We start from the raw sequence: 16,130 nt of genomic DNA on the forward strand, positions 1-16,130 counted from the left end.
TTTTCTTCTTTTTCTTCTTTCTCTTCTTTTTCTTCTTCTTTTTTCTTCTTTCTCTTCTTTTTCTTCTTCTTTTTTCTTCTTTTTTTCTTCTTCTTTTTTCTTCTTTTTCTTCTTTCTCTTCTTTTCCTTCTTCTTTTTCTTCTTCTTTTTCTTCTTCTTCTTTTTCTTCTTTTTCTTTTTCTTCTTCTTTTTCTTTTTCTTCTTCTTCTTCTTTTTCTTCTGCTTCTTCTTCTGCTTCTTCTTTTTCTTCTTCTTTTTCTTTTTCTTCTTCTACTTCTTCTTCTTCTGCTTCTTCTTTTTCTTTTTCTTCTTCTTTTTCTTAAATGGGAAGCGCGTGACAAGCAGTTCGGCTTTGCGAAGCGTTACGCCTTCAGTGTGCAGCTGCCGTCCGAATAAATCTTCAAGCGCGCACAGCTCCTATATTGAGTTGTCTATTTGTGGCAGCACAGTCAGGTCCTCTGACCATTACGCGTTGGATAACGAAGGGGAAAGGCGCGTTTTCTTAGTCTGGTAGCTTCGCCAAGGGCTGTGGTTCAGCCTCTCCATGGTCTGTCCTCATGGAGACGCAGACGATGCCACCCACTGTTGCCAGAGCGCCAAGCGTTATGGATATCCCCAATCGAAGATCTCTATCCCGTTTCTGAACTTTGTTCTCATGCCTGTTCTTGTGGTCCCTAGGAAGACAGTTCGTACGAAAACGTTCATGTCTGCCATCTACTAAAAGTGTTTGCGAAGTTTTTTGTTACATGGATGTGAAAGTTACAATAAAAAATGTTATACTTGTTAAAAAAATAGCATGTTACGCCCACAGGCAGCTTTCGCGGAGAGCCAGGTAATAAGATGATGTCACGCAAGAGGAAATCTGTAACGTCGATGGTGCAACTAATTGTTCCTTGACCTCATTTCCTGTTGGTTACATTAGGTCGTCGTAGAAAGCAGACATAAAACCTCATAAAACCAGTTAGAATAAGTCGTAATAAAGACTAAAGTTTTCAAAAGTAAATTGTCGAGAAGCAATTATACAATCATTTATACACAAGTGAGATGTTTGATAATGGCAGCCATACTCCGAGAACTGCGATCACACCAAAAGCGCTGGCAGCCAGATGGTATCTCGTTGTTTTCCATGGCGTCACGTCACGACGATTCTCTTTCACACGTAGATGTTGGTCCTAATATAGTTATATCTGAGGTTTAACGTCCCAACCGCATATGAGAGGTGCCGTAGTGGAGGACTCCGGGAAGTTCTGACCACCGGGGTTCTCTTGTACCTAAATCTATGCACATGGGCCTCAAACGTTTTCGCCTCTATTTAAAATGCAGCCGTTGCAGTCGGTATTCGTACCCGCGACCTTCGGTTTAGCAGTCGAGCACCATAATTACCAGACCGCATCTGTGGGAGTGTACATGTTGGTCCTGTATGATCAAAATGTTTTCCAACTTCTCGGTTTCGTTTATTATCTTTAGTGCACTGAAGCGAATACAGGCAGGTCGGATGCGGGATGCTCTACCAGTGCCAGGCATGATGCCCTATGCTGCTTTCTTGTGACGCTATCGTACGTGCAACGGTGCCATGCAAATAATCCTAGCAGATAATGGCATTATTGATCCGAACTTTATACTGACGAAGATATAGAGATCTTATAGCAATCTCTTTTTCCTGCGTCGGAGCCTCCCAAGAAAGCTTTTTATTATTTTTTGTGCAGGATTTCAGAGCAGTAATTGTTCCAAAGGTAAATTAGAATTTTCTTATGTAGAAGGCTAAGACGGCGCTCCATGCAGCACGTGACGTCATAGAGGCCTTGCCAAAATGACGGTCGTCGTCGGATGGCGGGGTTTATTGTTGGTGACTCCCAGGGCGTATCTTGCACTAAAATATTATTTTACGGTACACATTTCATATACGTATAGACCTAATAGACCCTCTACTTATATTTTCCGCCGGAAACCGCAAACTATAGGGTGACTGTGTCATGTCCTCTGTAAACATTCATTTACTACCTTACATCGTAGCTCCGATTCAAACTCATTTCTAGTGCCACTGATTCGCCTGTGGCCTGAATTCTACAGACTTACCAACTCAGTGTAATGTGGCTTAATTACACAATGATCTGTACAACCGCCTGTAAAAATTCACTGATAGCCTTCTTTGACTGATGTGGTTTAACATTAGGCTCTTAGACATTTGGACGAACGCCAAAGCTGTGGATATTTGATTAACCTCGCAACTGATCATGAAACATCGCGTCGGTAGTTGGTGTCGGGCTTATCGCCATATCTCCACGCAGTTATAGCTTGCATATGAAATAGAGTTCCTTATTAAGTCCATGGGCAATTTTGAGACTGAATCTTGTCAAACTGAGCGCGATATGCTGTGACCCGAAATCATTGTAATCATGAACCAGCACTCGCTCTCTTCGTCCTCTTTCTCATCTTCCATTTCACGTCCAGAACACACAGTCTGAGGTTGAGGAGTGGGAGGGAAAAAGGAATGGACAAAGAAACAAATAGTCAGAAAGATATAAAGGCAGAAAAAGTTCCACAATGAGGTGGCGAGATGCGAACAATTTGAAGGCAAGTGTCTTAACCACTTGACTGGATGGATGAACGGATGGACAGACAGACAGACAGACAGACAGACAGACAGACAGACAGACAGACAGACAGACAGACAGACAGACAGACAGACAGAGGGACGGACGGGACAGGACAGGACAGGACAGGACAGGACGGACGGGACAGGACAGGACAGGACAGGACAGGACAGGACGGACGGGACAGGACAGGACAGGACAGGACAGGACGGACGGACAGACAGACAGACAGACAGACAGACGGACGGACGGACGGACGGACGGACGGACGGACGGACGGACGGACGGACGGACAGACGGACGGACAGACGGACAGACGGACAGACGGACAGACGGACAGACAGACAGACAGACAGACGGACGGACGGACGGACGGACGGACGGACGGACGGACGGACGGACGGACGGACGGACGGACGGACGGACGGACGGACGGACGGACAGACAGACAGACAGACAGACAGACAGACAGACAGACAGACAGACAGACAGACAGACAGACAGACAGACAGACAGACAGACAGACAGACAGACAGACAGACAGACAGACAGACAGACAGACAGACAGACAGACAGACAGACAGACAGACAGACAGACAGACAGACAGACAGACAGACAGACAGACAGACAGACAGATAGATAGATAGATAGATAGATAGATAGATAGATAGATAGATAGATAGATAGATAGATAGATAGATAGATAGATAGATAGATAGATAGATAGATAGATAGATAGATAGATAGATAGATAGATAGATAGATAGATAGATAGATAGATAGATAGATAGATAGATAGATAGATAGATAGATAGATAGATAGATAGATAGATAGATAGATAGATAGATAGATCTAGCCTTTGCGGGGAAAGACGGTGTTCGCCGTAACTTTGAGAGCTGTGCTTATTCACCACAATCAGTCGACACCCTGGACGGATTGATAGACTGTTATGCCGTGAAATTATGCCTTTAGCTTCTATGTGGATGTTTTCTGTGTGGGTATTTGACAGGAACTCTGCATATACTCCTGTAGTCTTTCAAGCGCGTTATAACTCATGCATCTCGAAAAACAGAACAGTGAGAAAGACGGAGCACTATAGAAAAAGAGGAGACAAGCAAGAGCGCAGTTGTATGCGTCCTCTTTTTACTAGTGCTTCGTCTTTCGCGCAGTTTTGTTTTCTGAGATGTCGTATCAACACGCCCAAGCATCAATCTCGCTGCTTGGCAGGGCAGGAGAAATGAATAGGCATAACTACCACGAAATAGAGATAACGAAATAACCCCTGGTACAATAAAAAAAATATATTAACGGCTTCAGAATGCAGCTGAAAATGCTGCTGCTGGGCTAACCAAGAAAAGACGCTCTCTTCGTTCATGTATTGTGAGCTCAAGACCTCTTGCGCGCATATGCAGGACGCCCCAAGACGCTTAATGAAGCTGAGGGTAGGCCCGTCACATCGAAGGACATCCGTCGTGAGTTGTCCTTCTGAAGAGCCTCTGAGCACAGTCCGGCTGACGGATTTACGGCGGTTTGACTCGGACAGAATGGAAACGCGCGTTATTCACCCCTCCGTCGAGGTCGCCGACTGACAAAAACAGTCGATCGTGGAAAATGATCACTGACTGCTTTCGGTTAACGGAGTTACGTTTTGTTTTTATTTTACATGAAATTTGCCTTCTGTTTCTATGGCGTTGTGATATCGATCTCTAAAAGAAGAAGAATCACATATGCATGCGATGGCAGTTCAACGAATATCCGGGTGCTTCTTTGGCGACAACTTCCTTGCTCTCTTGCAGCTTCTGCCGTACGCAAGCCACCTGAGTGGTATTTACTTTTTTTTGTAGGTAAAATGATATCTGGCTTTTCAAGTCTCAAAACTACGATATGATTTTGAGAGATGCCGTATTGAGGTGCTCCGGAAATTTCAACCATCTGGTGTTCTTTAACGTGCACTGACCTTCATAGACCTTTGACGGATCGTTGATGGACAGCCCAGTCTGCCCCACAAACACAGTTCCGCGCGAACATCGATTCTTCTAAACACTCAGTGAAGGGCTTTGTGTATCGCTTGGAGCACGTGGAACTTCCTGTTCTTTTAATGAAAAGCTGGGACATGCGACTGAGCTTGGTGGGCGTCGAGAACACTACGTTGACGTCCGTGCGTCCGGCTGCTTTCTTGATGTGATGCGACACCCCTTGGAAGTAGGGAATGACCACGACGTTGCGGATAGCTGAAGGAACATTAGTGCCTCCCCATCGCTGTCCACTGGACTCGTATTAGTGAGTGCTACGGACCACAATTTTTTTCCGTACAGAGATTACACGCTTCGGCGAGTGCTTCACGCGCTTTGTACGACGTGCCAATCAAACCGTTGTCCTCCTCTCGATGACGATACCTCTCCGGCTCTTGGGAGCTTTCCTAGTCAGCTGCGCATGGCGCGTAGGGGCTTGTGAGTCCGTTGCGGAAAGCAGAACGAATGACCCTCGCCTCTCTTTTTTTTCTCTTTTCCAATCTTTCCCTCCCTATATCTTTTATTCTCCATACTCCATTCCTGTGCTGACCTGTTGAGGTGTCCTTGTAAGGAGAGACAGTTACGGGTCGGTACTTTTCTTTTCTTTTCTTCTGTTATAACCACTTATATATATTCCCTGGGCGGCATTTTAAGCACCATGCCTGTGCACTTCCGTGAGTAGAATTTCACCAATGTTAAGAGCAGAGGACGCGGAAATCCAGCAGCTGTCAGTCTGAATTTTTTGACAAGCTGGACTGGACTAGGTGTGCGCATGAACAAAATAATGCATTTCGCATGGTATATGGCTCTTTTTACCGTCTTTGAATGAACTCCAGGTGGTCGAAATCACCGGAGCCCTCCACTACGGCGTCTATCATAATCGTATGGTGGTGTTGGGACGTTAAACCCCACATATAAATCAACCGTCTTTGAATGAGCCGACCCATAGGACAACAGGCTCTTCTTTAAGTGGGATGAACATTCCCTACAAACATGGTGACGTCGGCAATTGAGAACAAAGAACAGAGTCAAGAAGCCGTACGCAGTGATTCCATAATAGTTCACTAGTGAACGTAAATGAATCTAAGGATAATGCAAATGCCCTTATAATACTTGTGCGTGTTCCCAATACTCCTGTGGTTTGGACGTAAACATGACAAGAAAAAATCGTCCACGTGCACGCATATGTGAATCACTTTTGAGCCGTGTAAGTGCTCAAGTCGTGCATTATCACGCTGCACCAACAGGAGGTCACAGAGAACCGATGCCAAGCTGGAACCGATGCACCCAGTTTGTTTTTGTGCTCGAACCTGTCACCATTACATTCTTGGCACCCGTTTGCCGAATGAAAACAACAGCAAAAAAAAATGTAGCATGTATGCGTGTTCACTTCTTGACGTAAGAAGAGTTTAGATTAAATATCATCGTTTTTATTTGTTTGGTTTTGCTCAGCACGTTTTGTAAGAAGCACATTAATTCAAACACAGTGCTGGTGGCGTCAAATAGTTAATTACTGTTCTATCTGAATCACTTGCCAATTGAGCAACTTTGCTGTGTGACGTCGGTTTCGTCGATGAGCTGCATCGCGTAGCTTTTCGCTCTGTATACCAAGCCGAAACACGTTTCCACAACTAGCCCAACAGTTCTAACTGCTTACGTTTTACGGCTGGGCACGGTTGCGTGATCCCGTTATTGACAGGAGTAAGCGGATGACTCACTGCTTCCTTACAAGGGGGTTTATTCTTACCGCGAAATTCGCACCGGAGCAATAAACGGCGCGAGTTCTGTTTCGCTCGGTCAAGCGGCCGCGCTTCCTCACGTCAGCGTTTCGTGGAGTTACGGCAGGTAGGATGCTAAAGGAGCCAACTGGTCCTTTAGCATTGTAAAACACTCCAATTTATTGCTGCCATGTTTATAGCTTCGGCCATGTCGCTTAATTGTGGCTCGTATGAGCATTTGTGTCACGCCGTTAATATGCGTAGTTAAATTTCCGGACGTACTGAGTGTTGGAAGCAAACGAGTAATCGGATCGATCGAGTATCGCTCCACTGATAGTATGGGTGCTACTGTTTATGCGCGAATGATGCTGCTACATCAAGGCTCCCGGTGTCGCATGTGGTTTGCCGACTTGAGTTTGAACGCAATAAACATTAACGAGCTGGTTTCTCAGAAATTTCGGCGATGGCGTGAGCGAAAGACCATTTAGTCGGCTGTGAGCGAAAAACCATCTTGTCCATTACCAAAAAAAAAATGAGAAAGATGCAAATATATACAAAAAGTAAAAAAAATTGGTTTGAAGGAACTATCTAACCCAAGCTGTTTTTGTTGAAAGGGGGCATTCTAACACAAACTATGTTAGTGCTTGAAAAGGCTGAAAAAACGCTATATAAATGTCATATAGTCTAAGGAGCCTCCGTAGTGCATGTTATATTGCGTGGAAGAATCCTGTAATCGCACAAGGCGCCGAAACAAATGATCTGTGCACGAGTGAGTAGCTTCAGGCTGCCCATCTATTACAAAGTGTGCAGTTGAGCAAATGCCCGTGTGACCTTACGGACGAGTAGGGAGTTATTCGTCAGTTAGCAATAGCGTAGTGGGCACTAAGCCATTTTGCATTCCAGTACACATTCTAGGACAGTTTGAAACAGTTACGCGAGCGAATGTGTTTTTCCTTGCGACATGATTGAACGCAATGCACACGAGCCTGACTATGTTATCGCATTCAAAGCTTGAAGGCAAAGCTCAAGGGTCCTTCAAGATTTTATGGAAATGTTACAATTTAAACATCACATTCTTCATTTAGAAACTACATTGCCTGCTAACCAACTTGTGAATGTTCAGAAAGCCAGTGTACGTCGATTTTTAGTTCATCTTCATTGCGTTTATTTGCGCTACACAAGTTTACTTCTCATCTATACGCATAATGTCACCCGCATGTAATGAGCTGAGGGTGAGAGCGGCTCTCGACTTAGGAAATAAAAAAAGAAGACCGCGTGCTTTTTTCGCTTCAGTTCCCTTGGAGCAGAAATTGGTGTGAAACAAGACGTACAGGAGTAGTAATGACTAGACTGCGATGCAGAATCTCAATTCTTAATTTATACTGGCAAATATCGGGCCTGGTGATCTCTACCTGCTCATTTTGCAACGAGACCGAAACTATTAAACACTTCTTGCAACCGACGTTTTTCCTCACACAGAGAACGGATTACCAGAATCATATTGCGGCAACTTGGTGTACCAGATACGTCGACCATGCTGTTATCATTTGGGAGCTTTACGCTGGGACACTCGAACAGCAATATATTGAAAAGTTCATATGTGGCTCAAATAGATTCAATAGTTGAATCGACCGTTAATAACTCTGCATTATGTCATCTTAGTAAAAAGGTCTTTGGTCATTGGAGGGTTACGCGAAATGCTGTAGGCTAAAAAATGATTAATCATAATTAACATTTTTTGTAATTGCATCTGTAGCCCTTATTTGCGCCTAAAAATATTAAGTTCAGACTGTATGATGCGCCCGACTCTTCACTGATCCCCTTAGTAGGTAGGTGCCATTCAACCAATCATCATCAATATCATCATCACCATCATCACCACCATCATCATCATTATCATCAACAACAACCAATCATCATCATCGTCATCATCATCGTCATCGAGAGCCAGCCTCGAGGTACGGGTTTTTCAGGCGCTCGATGGTTTAATAATGTATACGCCCCTGTACTTCCGTAGCCTCATGTCAATTTATGACTATTTTCTGTTCCCATGCGGGAACCTTCGTCCTCATAAAATCTCTGGCTGCACCGCTCATCACAACGTCGGAACTCCGCCAGAGCATCGTATAGTACGTCACGGTTTCTGCTCGAAAACTGTCACTCTTGCAAAGCGTGCACAGATTGTGGAAGAAAAGTAAAAGAGGCAGCATGGACCTCACGCCGCCAGCCTTTGCAAGCCAACACGTGACCTTGTGCATCAAGACCACGCAAGCAACGATAGTTGCTGAGGCTTCAGAGTGTGGCGCCCCGTAGCCTTTTTATCCGAAACGCGCTTGTTTGGTGCATACCGGCCGGCTCACGCACAGTGTTCAAAAACAGAACACCACCAAGAGTACTAAAACCTACCACATGCTTTGACGTTTTCGTCACGTGTTGGGCCGACATCGTGGGCTGTGTGACGTAACGCTCCCGCTTTTCTTTTTTCCTTCCTTCATGTGAGCACACATAATGACGTCACTACGTCCCTGTACCAACCACAGGCGTGAGCAGGGTTCACCGTGCTGCGTGCAGCAACGGTTCAGAGTTTTTCAGCCACAATGCTTGTTTGGTGGATCAATGTCATATTTCTTTTTCTCATGTTTTCTTTCTATTGTTCCGATGCATGCCTACAAAAAGGTCCTGCGTTCAACGTAATAAATCAGTTTTGAGTTCAGCGCTACGTGTGTGTTTCTTTCATGAATGTTCTGTCGTTTTTGCGGTGGTAAATCTAACATAACGATGAACCAACTCGCGCAAGCAGTAGGTTTAGCATAGTATAGTATATCAAGAGTGTGGAAAGTCAAAGTGAAGGCTAGGAGGCGTTGTGTCAGGGTATAGCATAGGCCCGTATTGCATACTGTAACAAGGAAGTGAGGAGCAATGATGCTAGGTTATAGCATAATTGAATTGAGGAAAGAATAGGGGGGAATATATACTTGGAGGTTGCAGACTTGCTAGGCAGGGTCACCAGCACCCCTGTTTCCTCAGACATTGCACATCAAAAAAAAAAAAAAAGAAACAGCTGCACCAAATTTTCAGCAGAACCCTCTTCAGCTTTTCTTCGAACTAATTTGACCGGCCTATTTCAATTACGACGTCAATGGAAGCTTCCTCGCTTGGAATTGTGAAATAAATGTTTATTTCAGCTGCAGGAAAATATTAATTTAATCAAGACGATTCTGCTGATAAAATCGTAATGGTCACGTTAACCTCTTTACTTAAGCTCGATTTTGTACGGGTGTGGAATTTATTATTATTTGTAATTTTGTTTGAATTCATTTTTTTGTTATTTATTTATTAGACACCTGGCTCAACCCATCATAGGAGATCGGTCGTGAGTCGGACGGTGCATGAGTGTGAGCTTCTGCAGGAGGACGTTATCGTCGTCGGCTCTGTTGGCCGATTATCGGCCCATGCCCAGTTGTGGGTACAAGCCATGCTCGTGAAGTGTCCTCATCGTCACCAGTCGCCGCGGCCGTGCGGCCTGCGCTGCGTGTTACGCCGATGACCAGGTGCTCAGGGACGTCTCGCCTTCAGCGCTTCTCCTTCGAGGTGCGTCATTTCTTGGCCCTTCTGGGCACTGGCGTAGACTCGTGCGATGAGCGAACGAATGGCGCTGCTTTAGCATGCCTGCAGGATAACGATGTCGACACGTACGTTTTTCGCGATTTAGTTCCTGAACCATTGATGAAGTCTAGACAGATGTAAGGGCTGCTCGAGCAATATTCGCCCATGTGTTAACGTCTTTAGCTTAAAATATGTGTTTCATCGTATAGATGCGTCCTATAGCAAGCAGGCTTAGTTGGAGCCCATGCGGTAACGAAAAAAGAAAATAAGATTTCTTTGTCGTCATTTAAACAGCAAACCAATCAGCGAAACTGAGTTATGGCAAAGGGACACCACCGTAAACTGCTTCGGTACCATTTTCGATAGCCACAAATTCGGCACTCAATATAGTGGAACTAATGAAAAATTGGATTCGATCGTCATTCTACATTTTGCTTTGGCGCCTGTAGAGTTTCCAGCTGGCGACCATATGTGAACTAACCTCCATGCAGTTCATAGTGTGACGACGAGTCGTCAGCGGCTTGACTAACCTTGACAACGGCGATCAACTTGCTGATTCGCTTGTTCATTTGTCATTTGAACTAGTATACGAAACTATTTCTAGACTTCTTAAAGGGCACCTGCAACACTTTATGAACATGGTCCGAAGAAGGTTATCTGCTATAGGTAGCTTAGCATGCGACTTGACTCCAGAAACCCGGGCGTATTAAAGTGCGGCCGCTGTAGCGAGCGAAGCGACCTTGGTGACGTGTCCGGCTCCAATGCAAACTTTGCGGTGAAAACATGACTCGTGCAATCTTCGTGGCTGAGTCGTTTAAAGCCACGCGCTGCGGAGCAAAGGGTCGCCCGTATGATTTCGCGCTTACGAAAGCTATTTCTGAATTATTTTCACACACACACACACGCACACACACACACACACACACGCACACGCACACGCACAGATAGATAGATAGATAGATAGATAGATAGATAGATAGATAGATAGATAGATAGATAGATAGATAGATAGATAGATAGATAGATAGATAGATAGATAGATAGATAGATAGATAGATAGATAGATAGATAGATAGATAGATAGATAGATAGATAGATAGATAGATAGATAGATAGATAGATAGATAGATAGATAGATAGATAGATAGATAGATAGATAGATAGATAGATAGATAGATAGATAGATAGATAGATAGATAGATAGATAGATAGATAGATAGATAGAACTCGGCCTGTAGTAGAACTCCGCTTGCTCATACACGGTTGCTCCACCAGCCCGCCTGCCTGGAGACGGCGCGCAAGCGCTCGATGCGCCAGACTTGGCTTACGCTCCTGGTATAGTGCCTAGAATATTTCTAGAATGGTGTTCCTTAGTTCCGTGCATGCGCTCCTTCGTTTTGTATAAAACGGGCGCTTAGTGGCGTCGCGCTAGACGCAGGCGTGAGGAGACCAAAGAACGTTTTCTCTGTCCATTCCTGACGTCTTGACTTCACGAAAAAGCCCCTCACCCGGAACTGTGGCGCGCTGCTTAGCGAGATGGAGCAGAAGCTATGGCGTACTTCGCTGTTCTGGCCGTTCATGATCTAGTTCCTCCGAAATGGTTAGAGGCCATTGTCCTGACCGGAATGAAAGCTGAAATCACTTGGGATCGCTTCCTATAACTTGACATAATTTTGCATCACTTCGTCTAGTCAGAACCAGCTAAAAACTGACCAGCTCTACTGCGCCTTTAGCACTGTAGCACTACCACCGGCTACAACGTCTTTTTTTTTTTTGTATAGAAAGGTTGTAGTAACCACTAAGCGTCGTGATATCCACTAAACTTCATGTCTTCATTCGGAAGTGCATAGAGATCATAGAGCTAAGAAACAAAAGTTGGATACCTGCATTAATGGAAGCAATAATATCACAATATACCATGTAACAAAGTGTTCACCGTGTTGTAAATCTTGTAACCAACCCCTTATGTATTAGCCCTAGTGGGGTCTTTAAAGAATAAAAGTGAAGTTATTCACCCCAATTGCAGCCTTTTCTTTCTTACATAAGCATTTGCAACTCCTTGCATTGAAAGTACTTCTTCAAAAGTTTGAGACTTCTGTTTCTGTTTTCTTTCAAGAATCCAAAATAGAGCACGGTTATATGGGCTGGAGACGGTGCCTTGGAAACCTGAGCAAGCCATGGCGAGCAGCGCGAGCGACGTACCCTTGACCAAGTCCGAATCATTTCCGGCTAGCGACGAAGCGCTGCCTGCAGCACAACAACCAGCAACGCCAGCGCCAACACCAGCAGTACCAGCAGTACCAGCAGCACCAGCAGCAGCGCCAGCAGCACCAGCAACACAAGCGTCGTCCAGCAGCCAGCTGGTCAGCGAACCGGCAGCTGGCGGCGGCGGGCACGAAGTGGACCTGGAACTGATCAACGATGTGTCTGTTAGCAAGGAGGAGATGGAGCGGTACATGAAGATTTCGCGCGACCTGAAGCTGCGCCGTGGCTCACTAATGCCTCCGGGAGGGACATCCGGGACCAAGGTGACGACAACGCCTATAGCACTGTGTAGTGGTCTCAAGAAAAAACCCAACCTAACCATGGAGACACGCGTCGAGCTCTACGGCAAGGGACGCGTTAAGCTATCCTTTGACGGCGTTTCAGAAGAGGCCCACAGCCCGCAGCAACAGCCCCCGCTTCACCAGGACGATTCGGCGACCAGCCTCGTGCGCCGCGGCGGCCCTTCAACAGGCATCACACCCCGCAGGCTGAGCCTGGAAGAACGTGCACCACCTCCGACGCCCGCGCCGTCACTGGCTTCGGTGCACAAGCGGAATAAGTCCATGGACTTCGGCACCATCCCGCTTAAGGACGACGACCATCCGGAGCCGTCTAATCCGGTCTAACGAGCATGTTTCCACGAGTACCTGCAGTAGAGAAAAAACATCTACTATGTTCCCTTAAATTCATCTTTACAAGGCCCGGTCGTATCAGCAGCATTTGAACTATACGCGAACAAACTGGATGCCTGAAGTGCATCGAAGTAAATTTCCACCGCTCGTCCAGTTAACCGCATAAATTGTGGCCACACTAAAAAAAAAACAGTGTTGCAAACGGATGATTGTTCTCTTCCACAGCAGCCCCATCAAGGCTTCTGGCGCAAGAACAGCCTCCTAACTACCTTATCTATTTAAAAAGGAAATCGGTCAGCCTAATACAAGTGTACTGAAAAAAAAACGCAAATCACTGCCGGCCTCATGAACGTGGTTGTGTACGGGGAGGCAGGCTGGGCGGTCGCCGTTCCCTAATCGCGAAAGTGGGGGCGCTTAGTCTGTCTCATGCATGTATTTCGTTGGACCCGTGCTGTCGTTGTTTGTATTGGTCACGCCGACTTTTGAAGATAATGGCAACCGAAGGCCAATGATGTCGCATTTGAAGACCTGTTAACCCTCTATCTTTATTGCCGGAAAGCGAGGGACGAGAGGCAGGCACCTCTGAGGAGCGTGCCAATGCTTCGTTTTCATCCGCTGTAAAATATGTCTTTTAGGCTCGACAAAAGTTGGCGCGAGGGGGGGGGGGGGGGCTGCATGTTTGATTTTTCTCTAGCCTTCACAGAAGACGGGGACGTACAGATGATGGTACAAACGAGCGCTTCCTTCTTTCTGTGTCCCCGTTTTATGGGCGTGTTACAAAAAAAAAAAAAAACCCACAGCATATCCACGAAATGCATGATGATGAGTGTCGTGAAGCTTCGGAGGGTTTTACCGGTAAACCGTGAATCACGTGTCTATCCGTCCGTCCGTCCGTCCGCACCTGCTGAGGAGGGACAAACCCAACTACTGCCTTCCACAAACGACACACGTCATATGTTATATCATTCCTATTATAACATCTTTCATCATCAAGTACCGCCATCCAGTGAACACTCCAAGAACTGAACTACAGGTGGCTACTCACATTTACATACGTTGAGGATGTACAGACCCAAGCCTTAAGGAGCATGGATGGATATGTGGGGTTTAACGTCCCAAAACTACCATCTCATTATTAGAGACGCCGTAGAGGAGGGCTCCGGAAATTTCGGCCACCTGGGTTTCTTTAACAGCACGCAAATCTGAGCTCACCGGCCTACTACATTTCTGCCTCCATCGAAAATGCAGCCGCCGTAGCCAGGATTCGATTCCGCGACCTGAAGCCATAAGGAGCTTCGCCCCTAAAAAAAAAAAAGGGGGGGGGGGGGGTATCCTTAAACTTTCCCTTCAAGAGTGGAATGCGATAGCGTACCGAGTTCAAATTGGCTTGTGTGAGTGAATCTCTCGCATATAGCTGCATTCTGTGTAGTGGTAGCATGATTTAAATCACGGGCAATTGTGCGCGTGCAATCTTCTCAAACTTGCTATGCATCCACTACGTGAACAAAGGCGCACTAACGTGTGGGTCTTTTGTAGTGGGTGGCCTGCTTTAAACAATAAATTCAAGATAACAGCATGTTCTGATGCCCGATGGCATTGTACGCTTGTACGACACATTATATTACTGCGATATTACATGGTCCATTGTGAAGCATGTACACAGGACGGCGGGATGAAAGTTCCTTTAAATGCATTTCCAAGCAGAGGAAGGTATTTTCACTGCACCGTCAAACAGACGCGTGCCATGTCTCTGTGGTCGAGCACTGTTAGCCACGCAAACAGCCCGGGTTCGATCCTCACTGTGACTCGAAAAGTTTTATCCTTTATCTTATTTGCGTCTTTTTCGATTTGTGGTCACGCACAAGATGATGATTTCTCGCTGAAAGCCAACGACGCCGACTCCAGAATTTCCGCGGAACGAACTCTTTAACGCTATTCGGTTAAATATTTACGCAAGAATCCATATCAACTGACACAGCTTTCAGCTTTACTGCAAGTCCTAAGCCATCCATGCTTTCCCGAGGAGTCATCCGTACCTGCTAGCTCATCGCCTTTGTTGTTTTTCCCGGATTCACTATTAATCACTTTGACGTGCCGTTGTGGCCAGCGAGTACACTAGGTTCTGAGGTGGCGTAAGCAAGCCTTCCAAACACATTGGAGACCAGGAAGCTGGAACTTTTTTTTTATTTGTAGCTGATCGAGCGCACGCGAGTTCAGCGCTGATTCGCGCGAAGGCACGATACACGCACCGAGCGTCGTCTGTTATCGCATGTGACATGGCAGTGTTTTGAAAGCAGGCGTCCCGACTGAATATAACGTAGCGTAACGCAGCGAAAGGCACAATGTAACACTGAAACACACGACAGTTGCAACATCACTAAACTAAATTAAACAGTCCTATTTGTAACTATTTACATAATTCAAGCAAGGTATTGCCTTTCCACTTTCACGCGCGCAACATTGTATGCAGGGTCTAGCAATTTTTTACACTTTACATGCAAGAGGCACACACTATAGTCTAAAGCACGAGGCTGCTTCATGTGAGCAATGGGGCTCAAATAGAGTCATACTTTTAGGGGCGAAGCTCCTTAGGGCGTGGGCTGTGCGTCCCCTGTATGTAGCCACCTCTAGTTTAGTTCTTGCAGTGTTACTAGATGGCGGTACCATCCCCTGTATGCAGCCACCTCTAGTTTAGTTCTTGCAGTGTTCACTAGATGGCGGTACCGTCTCCTGTATGTAGCCACCTCTCGTTTAGTTCTTGTAGTGTTTACTAGATGGTGGTACTTGTAGCTGATGATGAAAAGATGCAAGATGTTATAAACTAGAAAGCGGTACTTGTAGTTGATGAAAGACGCGAGATCTTATAAAATAGGAATGATGTCACATATGGCGCGTGTCATTGGTTGAAGGCAATCGTTCGATTTAGGGCGGCGACGTACGCTAGGGGGAGCGATGTAATAAAATCGAGTGGGCAAAATGTACAGAGGATTCATGGTTTACCAGGTTTACCTCCGGAGCTTCGCCCACTCATCATCATTCACTTCGTGGATATGGCGGCAATTTTTACACTTGCACAACGTCCTTGGGGTGCTTGTCTAAGTGCTCTTTTACGTTTTTCTCGGGTCGATGTGTGGCAGCGAGCTCTCTGGCTTCCTACAGTTGTTCACTCTCTTCCGCGCAGTAGCTTGATTTCATTTTTCTTCTTCCCCAGCTCTTGGGGTTCCCGATTTATGCTAGTGGTGTAAGAAGATCCCCACAGTTTTTCATCCCAAGACCGCTTGCATTCTTACTTTTCGAATTC

General features: G+C 45.8%; 1 protein-coding gene across 2 annotated transcripts in view; it reads left to right on the forward strand.

Annotated features, from left to right (window-relative positions):
• Positions 1-13,157, forward strand: part of LOC142814226 (uncharacterized) — a 48,648-nt gene extending 35,491 nt beyond the window's left edge. Inside the window, exons 2-3 of one of the 2 annotated variants that reach the window (XM_075892536.1) lie at positions 9,667-9,917; positions 12,049-13,156. In XM_075892536.1, the coding sequence (XP_075748651.1) occupies positions 12,110-12,823 (714 nt within the window). In that variant the 5' untranslated portion in view covers positions 9,667-9,917; positions 12,049-12,109 and the 3' untranslated portion in view covers positions 12,824-13,156. Of the gene's footprint in view, positions 1-9,666; positions 9,918-12,048 lie in introns of both variants that reach the window. The other variant, XM_075892537.1, reaches the window with a different exon arrangement.
• Positions 13,158-16,130: the final 2,973 nt, after the last annotated feature.

The sequence above is a fragment of the Rhipicephalus microplus genome, chromosome 4, assembly GCF_043290135.1.
Source record: "Rhipicephalus microplus isolate Deutch F79 chromosome 4, USDA_Rmic, whole genome shotgun sequence".
NCBI lineage: Eukaryota > Metazoa > Arthropoda > Arachnida > Ixodida > Ixodidae > Rhipicephalus > Rhipicephalus microplus.